This window comes from Neolamprologus multifasciatus, chromosome 7 (genome assembly GCF_963576455.1).
Source record: "Neolamprologus multifasciatus chromosome 7, fNeoMul1.2, whole genome shotgun sequence".
Lineage (NCBI taxonomy): Eukaryota > Metazoa > Chordata > Actinopteri > Cichliformes > Cichlidae > Neolamprologus > Neolamprologus multifasciatus.
In genome coordinates, this window is record NC_140445.1 from 58594851 (window position 1) to 58609427 (window position 14577).

At 43.9% G+C, this 14577-nt stretch overlaps 1 protein-coding gene across 1 annotated transcript in view; it reads right to left on the reverse strand.

Annotated features, from left to right (window-relative positions):
* wwox (WW domain containing oxidoreductase) overlaps positions 1 to 14577 on the reverse strand; it is a 138417-nt gene that overhangs the window by 92564 nt on the left and 31276 nt on the right. The window contains exon 6 of the mRNA XM_085165327.1: positions 3262 to 3350. Coding sequence (XP_085021453.1) covers positions 3262 to 3350 — 89 coding nt within the window. The remainder of the gene's footprint in view (positions 1 to 3261; positions 3351 to 14577) is intronic.

Consider the following 14577-nt stretch of genomic DNA (forward strand, 5'->3'; position numbering starts at 1 on the left):
CTGGATTGGTCAGGGCAGCGAGAGATCCTTGTCGGTGACAGCGTCGCTCCAGCGAGCTCAAAACCACAGTAACACAGTCGAACAATCCAAACACACCCCACCAATTTTTAATTTCTTCCATTAGAATTAATTATGAGGCCGAAGGCAATTTGTGTACCCTGTGTTTAAGACTGCCTACTGGATTAATTAAAAACTGGATGCTGGAAAATTAATGTGTGAATTGTTATGCCTTGCTATAATGAGCCATCCCATGCTATTACATAGTAGTGTACTGTACGATCACCTTCAGGCCTCTGAACACACGAGGTTCATTAAAGAGCACCAACCTAGGCACAAGTCAACTTAAAGAACGCCGACCTCAGCGCTTTATCGGCGACGCACACACTAGGAATGTGAGATATTTAAATTTTCGCCCAAAATAAAACAATTGAGGAAGACTCACTTAATTAAAAGAACATCTGTAAATAAACAACCTCTGCGACCTGAGTTTAATCCTGATAACACGAGATAGGAGAGTAAAAGTTGCTGTAATGCTCAGAAATTTGCCCAGAAATCGCTCTAAGCTTAAATGTAGGCAAAAAAAAAAGACTGGTTGTTTTTGCCCCAGTGTTCACATGTCTAATAGAGTGTGAAGTACAGTAACAGTGTGCAAACCTCTTGGCTCCATCCCTAATTTAGTGGCTAGGGGCAGTAATATCACAGACACAAAGCCCGACCTTCTCAACCTTTTACCACAGCTGTTGATTTAAACCAACGCTTACGACACTCACACCCCTTTAGAATTGCACGCTGTGACCTGTAAAGGCAAAAGAAAAACAAAGCATCACAAATTGGTGATCAAAAAACTCCACAAATAAACAACTTTCCTCTGGTCAGTGCAGCGATTTCTCCCATGCAGCTCAGATGGGCCTCTGGTGAGTCTGCTTGTAATGTAAAAGGCCTGTTAATTCGACTGCCCACCAGTTAGTCCCTCTCTCATAAGCGCAGGTCTAATGAATGTCTTTAATAGGCCTACTGCTGCACACCACATTCCCTCCGTCCACATTAAGACCTCACACAACACTGTGTGCACCGTGCAATCTCAGCGCTGGTCAAACGAGGGTGTTAACTACCGAACGGGGAGACATCAGTTTATATATTTACTTTAAATAACCCCCCTGGGTATGACCCCTGACCTCTATGATAATGTAGGCCAGCAGGAAGAGATTGCCTGTGTGAGCTTGGCTCGTACTGCTGGTCGTTAACGATGCACTTTGCTCCAAACACATATGCAGTGGATATGAGAGCGCCACTCATTTTGACCCACATTTAAACTCGCACTACAGAAGCAACATAAGAAGGGAGCAAGAAAATAATCCAACCCTTACGAGAATATAAAGGAATGGAAGAATTGTGGACGAAGGTTGTCTGGTTTGTATATTATTTTTCGTTATATTCATTTGTTTGTTTAGCTTTTACAAATCACCTATTACATTTTAAATGCTTGAAATTAAAACTGAACTCAGTAAAAACAAATCAGAGGTGAAAACAAATTCCACGTGTTAATTACGGACCGTTCAGTAGAAATTGTATTAGGGCCTTCTGTCAGTGGCGTCCTCCATCAATTACATCCCAATGAAACTGCGCCGCATTCAACAATATCAATATCCAGGTAATTTCATTTCAATGGACAGGCAATTAAAGCAGAATCGGGGTCAATGGAACACAAAGCAGCGTGAAAGCCACTGACTAAAGCACTTAAAAGCAAGAGAGTGAGAAACGAGAGAAGGAAAAGAAAAAGACTCTGATTACATTTCACCTGTCAATGACACGGCGCAGGAGCATTATTGTGCATGTGCGTATGAGCATGTGTGTGTGTTTGTGTCTGTTTGTCTCTGTGTGTTTACAAGTGTGTGTGTGTGTGTGCCCGCGTATGTCTGTATGCACATATTTGTGCGTGCTGTGTTTGCCGCTCCTGTGCATGTTATGCCTGAAGACATACGTGCAGTAATAGAGTGGTGGTAGACTCAGACAGCTGCCCAGTGCCATTCACAGCTCAGAGCTCCCAGCCTCCACTCTGCTCTGTTCGCCTTCTGATGAGAATTAATGTACTCTGACGTCCCCTGGGAGTCCCGCACTCCCCCCCCCAACAGCACGGCTAATGAAGAAATACAACCTTGCCAAAATACTGAGGTGGAGAGAGAACGACACAGACATAGAGACGACACGAGAGAATGGGAAAGAAAGAGAAACTAAGGCAGATAAAACGGTAATATGCAAAAAAAAACGAAAGTGTGAGAGGACTGAGGAGTTGAAAGGAGGCCAGCATAACTTGAGTGTGGGTGGGAGGGATATATGTAAGCGCGGGGAGGGAACTATAGGACACAGAGTGAGGGAAGCCACCGTGAGGTTTGGCTGTGACCCAAGACACGTGTCCTGGATGGCCATAACCTGCCCCGGGGCTGCTACGGGCGATGACTGCCCGGCCTCTCCCCAAGGGGCTCCCTTGACACCAACACCCCCTGCGCACACACAAAAACACACTCCCCTGCCTAGAGACCTGCGGGTGGATGAGCCGTATGGATGATAGAAATTATGACCCCAAAATAGCAACCGTACGAGCGGCCACGGGACGCAAGACACATGCTATAAAAGCTGACCGCCACAAAATAAGTGCCATAAAGTGTGTTCGACCAATGTCAAGCAAATCGACACAAATAGACAGACTCACTCCTGGGGCCTTCCCCATATGGTGTCCATCAGTAACATTTTAGATGTCCTTTCAGTATGGCATAATAAAAGAGATAAATAGTTGCTAGTCCTAAATAAAAGATGCTATTTAGTCCCCACCGTTTTAAACTTAACTGTTCTCCTGCTCTTAGACTAAAAATAAGTCTGAGCAACTAATAGGAAATGCCATGATTTTTTTTTAGTTGGGCACGCTGCCATAGCTTTAATTAACAAATCAGTTTTAAACCAGCTCTTCTCCTGTGTTTTCCACACTGGAGATTCTCCCTGTTGTTTGATTGTCCAGGTCCAACATCACGCAGGGCAATTTTCCATATGCAGGGCACCTGCATGAGCATCACCGTTTACTGTGTGGTTTTGTGGGACAAATGCCAGCTGAATTCAGTTGTGACCACCTCAAAGGCACGAGTAAGAGGAGACAAAATTTATAAACGGCATCTATTACGCCGCGCGTGCTTGATCCTAAAAACACACAACCTGCATTTCCAAAACAAGGAAGGGATGAAAAAGAACAACATTGTGTTTAATACTTACAGCTTCATTGCTTTGAAAGATTCAGCAAATTCCCTGACGCTGCGCAGAGAAGCCAGGTTGCACATCATTGCTTCAACTCTCGCTTTGTGCTGTTGAGAAAGAGAAAACAATATGATCGGAAAAATACAGTCGTAACGGCAAATTAAAATAAATTTCAGAGACTTTTTTTTAAAGTTTTTGCCCATTTTAATCGTTGTTGTCAAAGGAAATAGTGATCACAAGTAGAGGCTGAATGTTTGCATTCTGTTTTATTTCACAGGACAATGCAGTGATTCAAGTCCTGGAAGAGTGATCGCTCTTTGCTTGTAGTCCCCATGTTTTCCCCACTTTTACTTTGATGAGAATCCAGGTTTCCAGTTAGCGTCCTGTCTAAAGACTCTTAAGAAACTCATAAGTAGTGACGGTGTCCTCTCCCTGCGTGTTTGTGTGTGGCTCATCTCACACCATATGTTGGCAGACAGATAGCAGAGAAGAAGAAAAAGATAAATGACTTGAGAAGTGAATGCATAGCTGCATTTACACACTGCTGAAGACAGGCTAAATATTCATCATCCCCTCCATCCTACTGTAGCACTGTGCTGCAGGGCAAAGGCCTCAGCAAAAATGCATGCAAGGACCATATCTGTTTAATAAAATCATACAACGGGGTTCATCAAGTCTGTCAACTCACAGTCTTTCCATGCCTTTCTGTCTCTCCCCACTCTTCCCTTTAGGCCCTCGACCAAAAAAGCCAGGTTCGGCCTACCTGCAACATATGAGCTCACATGGGACTCTGGCATATGTTAGCACGAGTGCGTGCCGCATGAATTGACATGGAGCATGTAGACTCCAGACTCCAGAGCATCCCTCATGCTCTGGTCTCTGTAGTAGCACCAGGTATTCCTCCTTCCTCCCACCCACCATCCCAGAGGAACACTGTCAGCTCAGATTACACCCGGAAAGGCGTTCAGCTCGCCATCCGCCACCACTGGTGTTGCTCCCCTGCATCCCTTCTCCCCTGATCTGATCTCCTGTCTCTGGGTGTCATATGGGAACGTCTTTCCTCAGCGTGTCTGTCTCAGCACAGCTAAGTACACATGACACTCACAGCAAGGACGCTCCATGGAGCAGTGAGCACAAAGAAAACAATAAAGGGTTAAGAGCATCTTCTGATGGAAATGTGATTCTTCAGGCATTTTACAGACACCTTAACTGCCCCAGGGTGTGTTTATACATGCATACAGAGGCACACGCACGCCCGCACACGCACACAACAAATTCAATGTTGTGACTCAAGGGTAAAACCACGCTATCACACCATTATCTATGCCTGAATTATTCTCTTGATGCCACTCTATGCCATTATATGGATGCTATTACAGAGCATTAAAGGGCTGATTATGGCTATTATAGATATGATTATAGGGTACCTGCTTATATGATCTGTACACAGCAGTAATCACAGGTGAGAGGAGACAACTGTCTGATTTAATTGCTTATATGTGCAGTGTGCATTTATACTCTTTGCCACTTTCACAATGTATACATGCACATAAATGCAGGTGGATTGAAAAGTAATATTTGGTCACCAAAGTAACAACATAGTAGGAAAACCTCATTTGTAACACATATGTTTTTAAAAAAAATCATCTTCAGTTGTTCATTTTACTGTGAGAAAAATGAGGCATTACCTCCGAACAAGGTCAGAAGAGACAGCAGTGTGATAATTAACAGGTCACTATAAGGCCTCCTCAACAGGATAGCTCTCTATGTGTGTATGACCAGCAGAGAAGATGAGAGCAGGTGTCAGCTTGACGAACACATATCCTCTTCTCTAGAGACATGGAGGGAAAGGAAAGGAGAGATGGAGTAATGGGAGACCAGAGGGAGGATAGAGGGGGGGTTGAAGAGGGGCCACTGGAGCAAATCCAGCAGGGAGAAGGTGAGCAGCCTGCCCGCCCGCCCGCCTACCCTCCCCCTGCAGATTGAAGTCTTGCGAAGAAAATAAAGTTTATTGCCTGGAAAGAGGGGGAAAAAGCATGTAAAAAGCATTAAAGCGATGGAGGTGAACAATTAGACAGATGGCCAGGTTTTGGAAGGAGAAGAAGAAAAAAAGGAGTAGAAAAAGACGGAGAACGCATAGACGCAATCGTTCAGGGTTTTTATGAGGACCCTGACAACTCCTGGTCTCTTCAAGGGCGAAGGAAAAGTGAGAGGCAGCGAAGCCTCTCTGGTTAACTCTGGAGCAATCGCTGAGTAGGCAACACCACAGAGCTCGGCTCAGGGTGACAGTGCTTACCGCCCCCCAGCTACACACAACCTATCGCTACAACTAAAACAGAAAGGCTAATTCTGAGAGAAACGCGGTAAATAAGCTCCGAAAATGAGAAACCGCTGCAAAGTGAGCGTCCTCGTGTCTACGCGTCCGCAAAACAGCCACGTGTTCAGGACAGAAATCGGCAAGGTCACCGTGAAGATAACATCACCTGATGCCTCAGACTACCGCTGCTGCCAACACCTCTCACCTGTCACCTGCCATCAAACCCAGAAGACAAGCTATCTGTAACAAGACAATGACCTTTAGGACTTCCGCCATAAGGAAAAAAGAAGGAAGGACTAAGAGCAAGGATGGAGGCAAACAGTTAAACTTTTCCCTCCGTGAATACAGAAAGTTGGCAACTGCAGAGGTTCTCCTTCTCTATCCTGCTCTTTTCCACGCCGTACCCAGGAATGACATGTGATCACTGCTGAAAGAAAGATGGAGAAGGAGGAGAGGATAGATGGGGAAGCGCTCTAATACAATTATAACCGGGGCCATCCAATCCAATAAAATGAAGAAGTATTAGAGCAGGGGAGTCCCATCCTGTTCAATAAGATACTGGACCACTTTACTAACTCTTAAAACACACACACACGTGTGGGCACACACAGGTGCACACACTTCGCTGACCCCTTTAATAGCACAGAAGCCACCCCTAATGGACGCAAGCAAGTGGAACCACCAAATAATACACTGTCTTAATGCACTAGACTCAATCTCATCCCCCTCTCCCCTTATCCTTCTCAGCCTTCACTCTCATACTTTAACCCCTGCTTCCATCTTCCCTCACCTTGTGCTGCTCACCACCTCAGCGCCTCTTATAGATCACCAATGCAGAGGCAACACTTAAGGAATCAGAAAAAAAAACCCTATATATACACAAAACACTTAGCCCGCAGAACCCGGTTAACGCTTCGGACGAGGAGAAGAAGCGAGTAAAGGAAGACGACGCAGTGTCGAATTCCTGCGGTTTGAAGTATCACTCCTTCTGAATATGAGATTCGTAATATTAATATAAAGCAACAGCAGTATAATATGGACATATCCTAACCAGCAGGTGCAGAGGTAAGGTGTTGTAATGGCGATGAAAGTGAATGAGCAGGGAAGACACCATGTGAAAAGGGCACCTTATAAAAGCAATTAGAGAAATGACTTTGAGCCCCTCTTCTTGCTCTGTAGATTAGAACAGGCCTCCGAGGGAGGAACACCAAGGAACTCAGATCTCTATGACCTTGGCCGCAACACACCATACTAAATTGGCCATCAGCTTTTAAGACTCATATCATAGATATATATTTTTAGCAAAAAGAAAAAGAGAGAAGGAAGGAGGGGGGGGGGGGGGGGGGGGGGGCGACTGTGGAATGTGCAGGTCATATATCATCCTGTCACAATTATGACGTTTGTTCATAAATACCAACCAATCTCCTCTCCACCTGGCTAAGTCACATGCACTTGTGCCTATGCATGCGCTATACACCAACAAAGAAATTAGACGCACACACACACACACACCCCACGTGTGGAGAACGCACATGCACATCGCAAATAAAGAAAAGGACACATCTGGCTGGGTGCCCTACCACGGGTCTGAGAACTGACCTCCACACACAGACAAAAAGACTGAATACACACTCAGGTAACGACATGCATTCGAGCGCCTAACGCACGAATGAAAGCACGCCTTCTGCACATTACAAACACTAAACGCACACAAACAAACAAAATGCACGCCCGCACGCGCGCGCACGCACGCACACATCCACTTACTCACTGGCATGCACGCACACTGCAATTAATAGGGAGGCAGGTCTCTGGTGAGGAAGAGAAAGTGCCTGTTCAGCACATACAGGCAGAATATGCAATTTCCTCCAGTTAAGTCTGTATTAAATTGATTTCTTCTTTCTCTGACACGGACTGGGTTTTTCCCCTCTAATGAAAGCTGGATAATCTACAGGTTTTCCCTTTCCTGAAATCAAGTTACAAATCAAGCAATTGCAGGGGCAGATATGGGAAAGGTGAAGGAAGGACATGGGATGATTTTCCAGATGAGAAACATGAAGAATGAGGCGCCCACGTGCCGCTGCTCGTAACGCGGACATCAGGGGCACCTGACGCGCGCGCGGGGAGCAAAGAGGCCAGGCCTCGGTTAAGTACTCGGTTGACATTTCTGGTCAGCGACGGCCGTGCCGTGTTAGTAAGCGCGGCTCTAATAACTGTAATTAATTAAATGCGTGAATTAGTAAGCACTTCGATGAGCTAATCATTCATTCAAACCTGTCAGGGAGTCACATGGAGGCGGAAAGCTGGAGAAAAGCGCGGTGAGCAGAAAATGACTTTAAAAGAACTTAAAGATGAACAGTAAAAGAAGTATTTAGTTACTTTAATGGGTAAAAGCAGCAGTACAAAAATATACGAATAATTACATCGAATCTTTTTTAGCAGCAATGTGTAATTTAAATAAACCAAAAGTAGTCATTACAGAGGCAACGTTACACAATTACTTTTTATAACACTTATTAAATAATGTGTAAGCAGAATTTTAATGGTATAGCTGGTGGAGGTGAAGCAGTTTTAAGTACTTTATATGCTGGTGTGTAATTTAATTTTACTGAATAGTGAGGCGTTACATTTTATACGCTCATTACAGGTTTTCAAAATCTTTAACTTTAACTGTCAAATAAATTTAGTGAAGTAAAAAGTGCAATATTTCCCTCTAATGTAGTAAAGTGGGAGTTATGCATACAATGCATTATAATACAGCATAATATAATTCAGTAAAAATGGTCTTAGAATATGCTGTCATTTTTAGAAAGCGATTCCAAAAATCTAAATTGACGTACAACCAGATAAAACCAAATTCACACAACAATATATAAGAAATTATGCAGGGAAGTATTGGGGTTTGGCTTTTTTGGGGGGTTACTGCTAGTAAACATGAACAATGGCCATGTAAATATACAGATGAGCAATTTTTTTGGAGGCTATCTGTGAGGTTGAACGGACTGCACACACAGAAAAAAGAGCGAGATGATTTTGCATTGAAACTTGAGGTGATCGAGCTTGGCGTTATTTTATAGCTATTGAGACTTTGGCTACCTTTCCAAAGACAGACAGGTCAGACAAGAGGAAAAATAAAGACAGAGAGAGGGGAAGGCATAAGAGCAGACAACGAGAGAGGGAGAGAGAGACAGCGATGGGAAATGAAAAGGACAGGGCGGTCATCATAATTGCAGAGTTTGCTTTTCGGATGCAGACAGACCAGGGCCATGGGGCCTGAGGCAGATATCAGATTGCACACAAACACACACATAAAGCACGCACGTACAAGCTGACACGTGCACCCGTATATACAAACATTGCACATTAAAAATATTCCACCACAGTGGAAGTAAGTGTTTTTTCATTAAGAAAAAAAAAAGACGCTTAATATAAAATCGTTTTGTTTTTTGTTTATGTTTCATAAAGAATCAAGTGTGAAGTGAGATAGCAACATCCAGCTTTCAATCCTAACGGTGTTTTATCATAAAGCTTTCTGTGTCAGTGTGCGTGTCTCCATTTCTGCCTCTACTTCCCTTCTCCCCTCCTTCATCCAGGCCACAGCCTGATCAGATTTACATTAAAAAGTGATGGAGATTTAAATAATGTGTCTATGTTCTCAGAAAGACATCAAGAGATTTTCATCTTACTCTTCTCTTCTTCTGTCTCTTCTTCTCCATTTCCTCACCCTCTCCTGCTCCTATCTCCCCCCCTCATCTTACCCCCTCTATCTCCGCCAGATTCGCAGACAGTGCACATTTTCCTGCATGTCTTCAGTGTAACCGATACCCCTAACAACCAGGATTTTAATGCGTTCCATATTGCTCCCTAATATTTCAGATCTCAGAATAAGCACTGGCAATTACATATTTACACCCAACTTATTTTGCAATTCTGCACGGGGACTTTAGTGTCTGGCTGAACAGCGCAAGCAGACTTAGCTGCTGATTATGTTGTGGTTAGATAACAAAAGAGATGGAGAAAAACTCCTAGGCCCTGTGCATTTATATTGTATATACAACTTTCGGTTTGGGCGTGTCAGCAATAAAGCTCCGTTCGCTCAAGTACAAAATAATGCGTTCTTTTCAAGTGCGACAGTAATGTGATTGCTTTATCTAAACCTGCTAGTTTTACTCTGTTTAATTTCTCCTGAAACGCTCGTGCTTTGTGCCATCTCAGTATCCAGAGGCCTGGTAAAGCACCAAAACCATTTACACAAATGTATACTGTTGTAGTGAACACACATCGGCTGTTCAGAGATAATAAATTAAGCCCCTTTGATTTGGTTATCCGAGCCTCCTTTTTTGTATCAGCGTTATAAAAACATAAGCATAACATAATTGAATAAGAAAAGAATCTTGCAATTAAGGAACGTGTAGGCCTTTGATGTGAGTAAGTGTATAATAGGCCTTTTGATGAGGGAATGTTTTATACTCCGCAGGGTCTGGTATGCACTTTGATTAAAAGCTCTTTTGTTCGGCAATATTCTAAACTGCTTACCATTTTCCACTGTCACAATAGTTTAGTCTGGAAAGACAGGAGATGGTGCCTTTTGGTCTTTCTCTCTGGGATAGAAAATCTTGCCCTCGCTCGTGTGAAATCACACGGTAGAGATACTCTGTTATCACCACGCGTGCAACAAACGGGGAACGTAAGAGTGACCTTTTAGCAAAGGGATAAAAGGGAGGCACCATCTGACATCAGAGTGTTTGTTTTTACTATTAACATTACTTCGATTTCCAAAGTCAGGAGCACGTTCATCAGCAAGCCGCAAATGCAGTTGCTGAAGCACGATTTACATGATCTGTCCTGTCTGCTGATAAGGGCAGTTTTGCATTCAGTGAAAATGCTTGGCAGATTTGAATAATAGGATTCTCATCATGTATCTTTAGCCCCTTGTCGCCTGATAATAGCCTAAAAGACTCTGGTTGAAAAATATAATAAGTACGTCATGTGACCTCGGCAGAGGTCGAGGGTCGGTGAGCCACGGATCGTCAACAGAACACTGGCGTGACAGAGAATAAATGATGCCTTGTAAACAAATTGAATTATTGCTTTAATTCATGCAGTCTGATTCAATTTGCGGGAGCAGCGATCCTACACGGGGGAACGGAGGAGTGAAGGAGTGACAGCGAGCAGGAAGGAAAGAAGAGGACGACGTGGACACACACCTTCCCCTCCATCACTCCATCCCACGATGTCTTTGGCTCCACTGAAGGAAAGTAACTGCATTAAGAGTCCCGATCATCTCGCAAGACTGCGTGCTGCTTTCTGTAGACGGCGCGTCTTCCTTTTGTCTCTCAGCTAAATGTATTAAGGTTGTGTCAAATTAAGTTCGAGCTGGGACCACTGGGTTGACTTTCTGCCCTGGCGCTAACTGAGTGACAATATCTGAATTTTATAAACTGGTGCACCCAGAGCATGTTGATGAAGAGGTTTCTTCTTTTAGAGGTGGATGCGATGGAAAAAAGGAGACCTAAAATCTGAAGAAATCTCCTTATTGTGATTGGCAAACAGGAAAGCCCATCCTCCATCCATCCTACAACCCATGAACCTAAAAAACCCCGTCTAAACCATCAGTATTACTTTCGTCTATCACCCAAAGCTACATTAGGTCTCTCCTCAGTTTGCTCCTTAATTCCATCAGAGTAATCCCACATTATTGCCCTCTAACAGTACCCTAAACGGAGAATAAAAAGTTTGCTCCCCTCTAGCAGTGTATTACCAGGAAACAACAGGCCCTCTCCTCATTAAGTTATAGATATAAATGCTCCAAAGCATGAAATTACCCCCGAGCCTCCCTCTCCAAATAACCTGGTTTGCAAACAAATGATCCGAGCACAAGCAGTAAAAGGCAGATTATTAAAATAATAGGAGGGATTTAAATTTGCATCCACAGAACAATTCGGCAAAGGACTATGCAATTACTCCTCCTCTCCTCCTCCCCTGTTCATTCCACCTCTCTATACCGGCAAGCCTAGAGTCCCTCACACTTTATAGTGTCCATCTGTTCTGTCTAAGAAACAGGAGAACATTCTGGTCTCTTCAGGTGCATCTGCACTTGTGTTGATGTAGCTAAATGCAGGGATGTGTGAGCTAACTTGGTAGTTTGTGGAGCTTTTGTCGAGTCAAAACCACCATCAATTCCCATACTCAGCCCTAGCCTTAGCCCAGTATTTCTCTCCTTCTATGATAAATATCTAACTTTATCCCGAGACGATAACAATGCCTCCTCCTATGCTGGGGTAAATGGGGAGTGATGAGAGAGTGAGGTAAGCAAGAACGGACAAGGAAAAGGGTGCTCAGATCTGCATTACCTCTGAGTTATGGCCTCCATTTGCATCTCAATCAGCCTCTTTGGAGAGCCTAGCACCTTGGTAACACCCCCATCACACCACAGCCACCCCAGGTAATCAGCGAGATTTAGTGGGACTGGCAGTCTACCATGGGCACCCCCTGGCTGGGGCTCGCTGCTCATTCCCAGCCCCTGGTTTCGCTAAGGGCCCTCTGGGCCACATCCAAACACCGGAGAATGGCAGCACTTAACAAGACTGAGGAAGACCAAAATAGACGAGCAGCAAGAACAGGCCATAAAAAAAGAAGGAAAACAAAGCACCCATGTGATCGTAATACATCTTCCCGCATAGATGTCTGCATAGTGCTCTGAATTGCTGCCTCGTTATAGCAGGGGGGTAAAGAAAAAAAAGAAAAAAGAAAACAAATGTGAACTTGTGACCTCAGGTGAGAACATTTCGTCTCCGAGCTGATGATGACACTGACATCGCCGCGCTGCACCCCTTGCAGCAACATCAGGCTCTTTCTAACGTGTAATGGGAGTATGCGCACCCACAAACAGGCACACACGCACACAGCCACATGGTGCGATTTGCAGATAGTGAATGCTCCACTTGAGACTTGCCTCTCTAGTTAGCGCTGTCTCATGGCTGGACCCTGCTAAGGCATTATTACCTACAGTCAGCCCTATTGATATTGTGACTCCAGCATCTGTTCACCTCCTTGTTACTGCATGGACCCCAGCACACTGTCCTATCTGACTGTGTGCATGGTTTGTGTGTGTGAGTGTGTGCATCTTAGACCTCTGGGCATGAGAGTAGTCACTTTGCACAGTAGAAGACGAGAGGCTGAGGAGGCTAATAGAGAACCACTGAACACACCAGGGGCCTAATCAAGTGCGAAGGACACATACCCACAGCTCCAAAGCTCTCTCTTAAACAAACACTCTGGCCTTTCTTTCTCCCTCTAATCTCACGGATGCTCACAGATACCGATGCCACATCACACAAACTCTTTGTAAGCAAAACAACAATATGACGAAGATGACCGAACTTTACCTGCAAATACAGATGGCTCGGGTGGCCATGGCAAAAAATAAATTTAAAAAAGAAGGAAACAAAAGGCAAACAGGAGGGGTGCAAGGAGTGAAGATGGAAAGACTAAGAATGAGGAGCTGAGTTTCAGTTATCAGAATCAAATATTAGTGGGGGAAAAAATGGGGAGTGGGCAACATTAATCAAAGTGTTCACCTAGTGGGCAGCCATATGGCAGATCAGCACGCCAACAGTGCAAACTTGCTGATCTTCAGTAACGGAGTGCAATTAATTCCACTGGCTGCATTCATCTCTCCCTCACACGCTGAAGGAAGGGAGGTAGAGAAGAAGGGGAGAGAACAGAGGAGGGTTTGTTATGACTCTTTACTCTTCCTCCTAAACTCTTTTTTCCCCAATCTCTCTCAAAGCAGAGGAATCAAACCTTGGTGATGAATGAGGTGGACACAAGGGCCTCAGGTAGCTCCTGTGGCGATGTTGGGGGGAGAGCGACGAGGGGTGAGTCAAGAAAAAGCGAGAAATTAGGAAGCGGAGAGGAAACAATGGTGGTGAGGGATTAGCTTATTGTAACATTTGTTCAAGGCATTTGTAAGACCTTGAAATCTATATTTATGTGTCTCGTTTTCCTTCACAGACTTATTTTTCCTAATGAACACAACCTAGTTTAAAAATCCGAAAAATCCCACTGCATTTACTGAAAGTTTATAGGGCGAACGGTACCAACAGCATCACCAAAACGACTAAATTAGAATGCAACTCTATTTGCAAAGCATCGTAATGAGTGTAAGGCACGCACAATACCACTGGTCAAAAAATAAAGCCTCATAAACACGATGTAAATCCTATTATCCAGCCCGCATAATAGCTTTTTTTTACACAAGACTGTGCAAATAAAACATTGTGTCTATTAACGTTTTCCAACTCTCCCAAAAAATTTATAGTGGTGCTCATAAAATCCTTTGAAAAAAGGCCGAAAACTTTTTTGTAATTTGCCTGCATTTGTCGGAGAGCAGGAATTAAAGTTTGCCCTCTTAACAAGTGAGGCGCAAAAATGCAGATTAACCTCAAAACTCAATCTCAATACATCTACACTGAAGTCTTTCTCCGCAAGATTAAACCAAATACGATGTGTTGTTTTTTTTTATTATTATCATAAATCAATTCATTAAAATGTAAATTAAAAGAGAAAAATGATAATGATAAGTAATGTCATTCTCAATCACATCTTCTTCTTTTTCAGTTGGGTAGATAAAGCAAATAACGAAAAAAAAGATGGCAGAACAAAGTAAACACAACCTGACCGCGCACACACCCATTTCAAACCTCTTTTGGTTTTATGTAAAATTACCGTCTCCCCCGGCTCTTAACACAAGCTCATCTCCATTAGCCGCAACCTAGTAAAACTGACTCCCCCAAATGAGTTGTGAATATGCATTCCCCCGGCCCTCTCAACTCTCCCATCCATACAAAAATACTGCATCCGCTCACTTACATCCATATTTCTTGTAAGTCAGCTCATCCCATAGGCCTAGTCACCATACTACCCATACCAATATCATAAATGACTGTGGGGGAAGCCTTCATTAGGGCAGCAATGCCCCTCCACCCGCCTAATCAGGGCATTTTCCTCGAGCA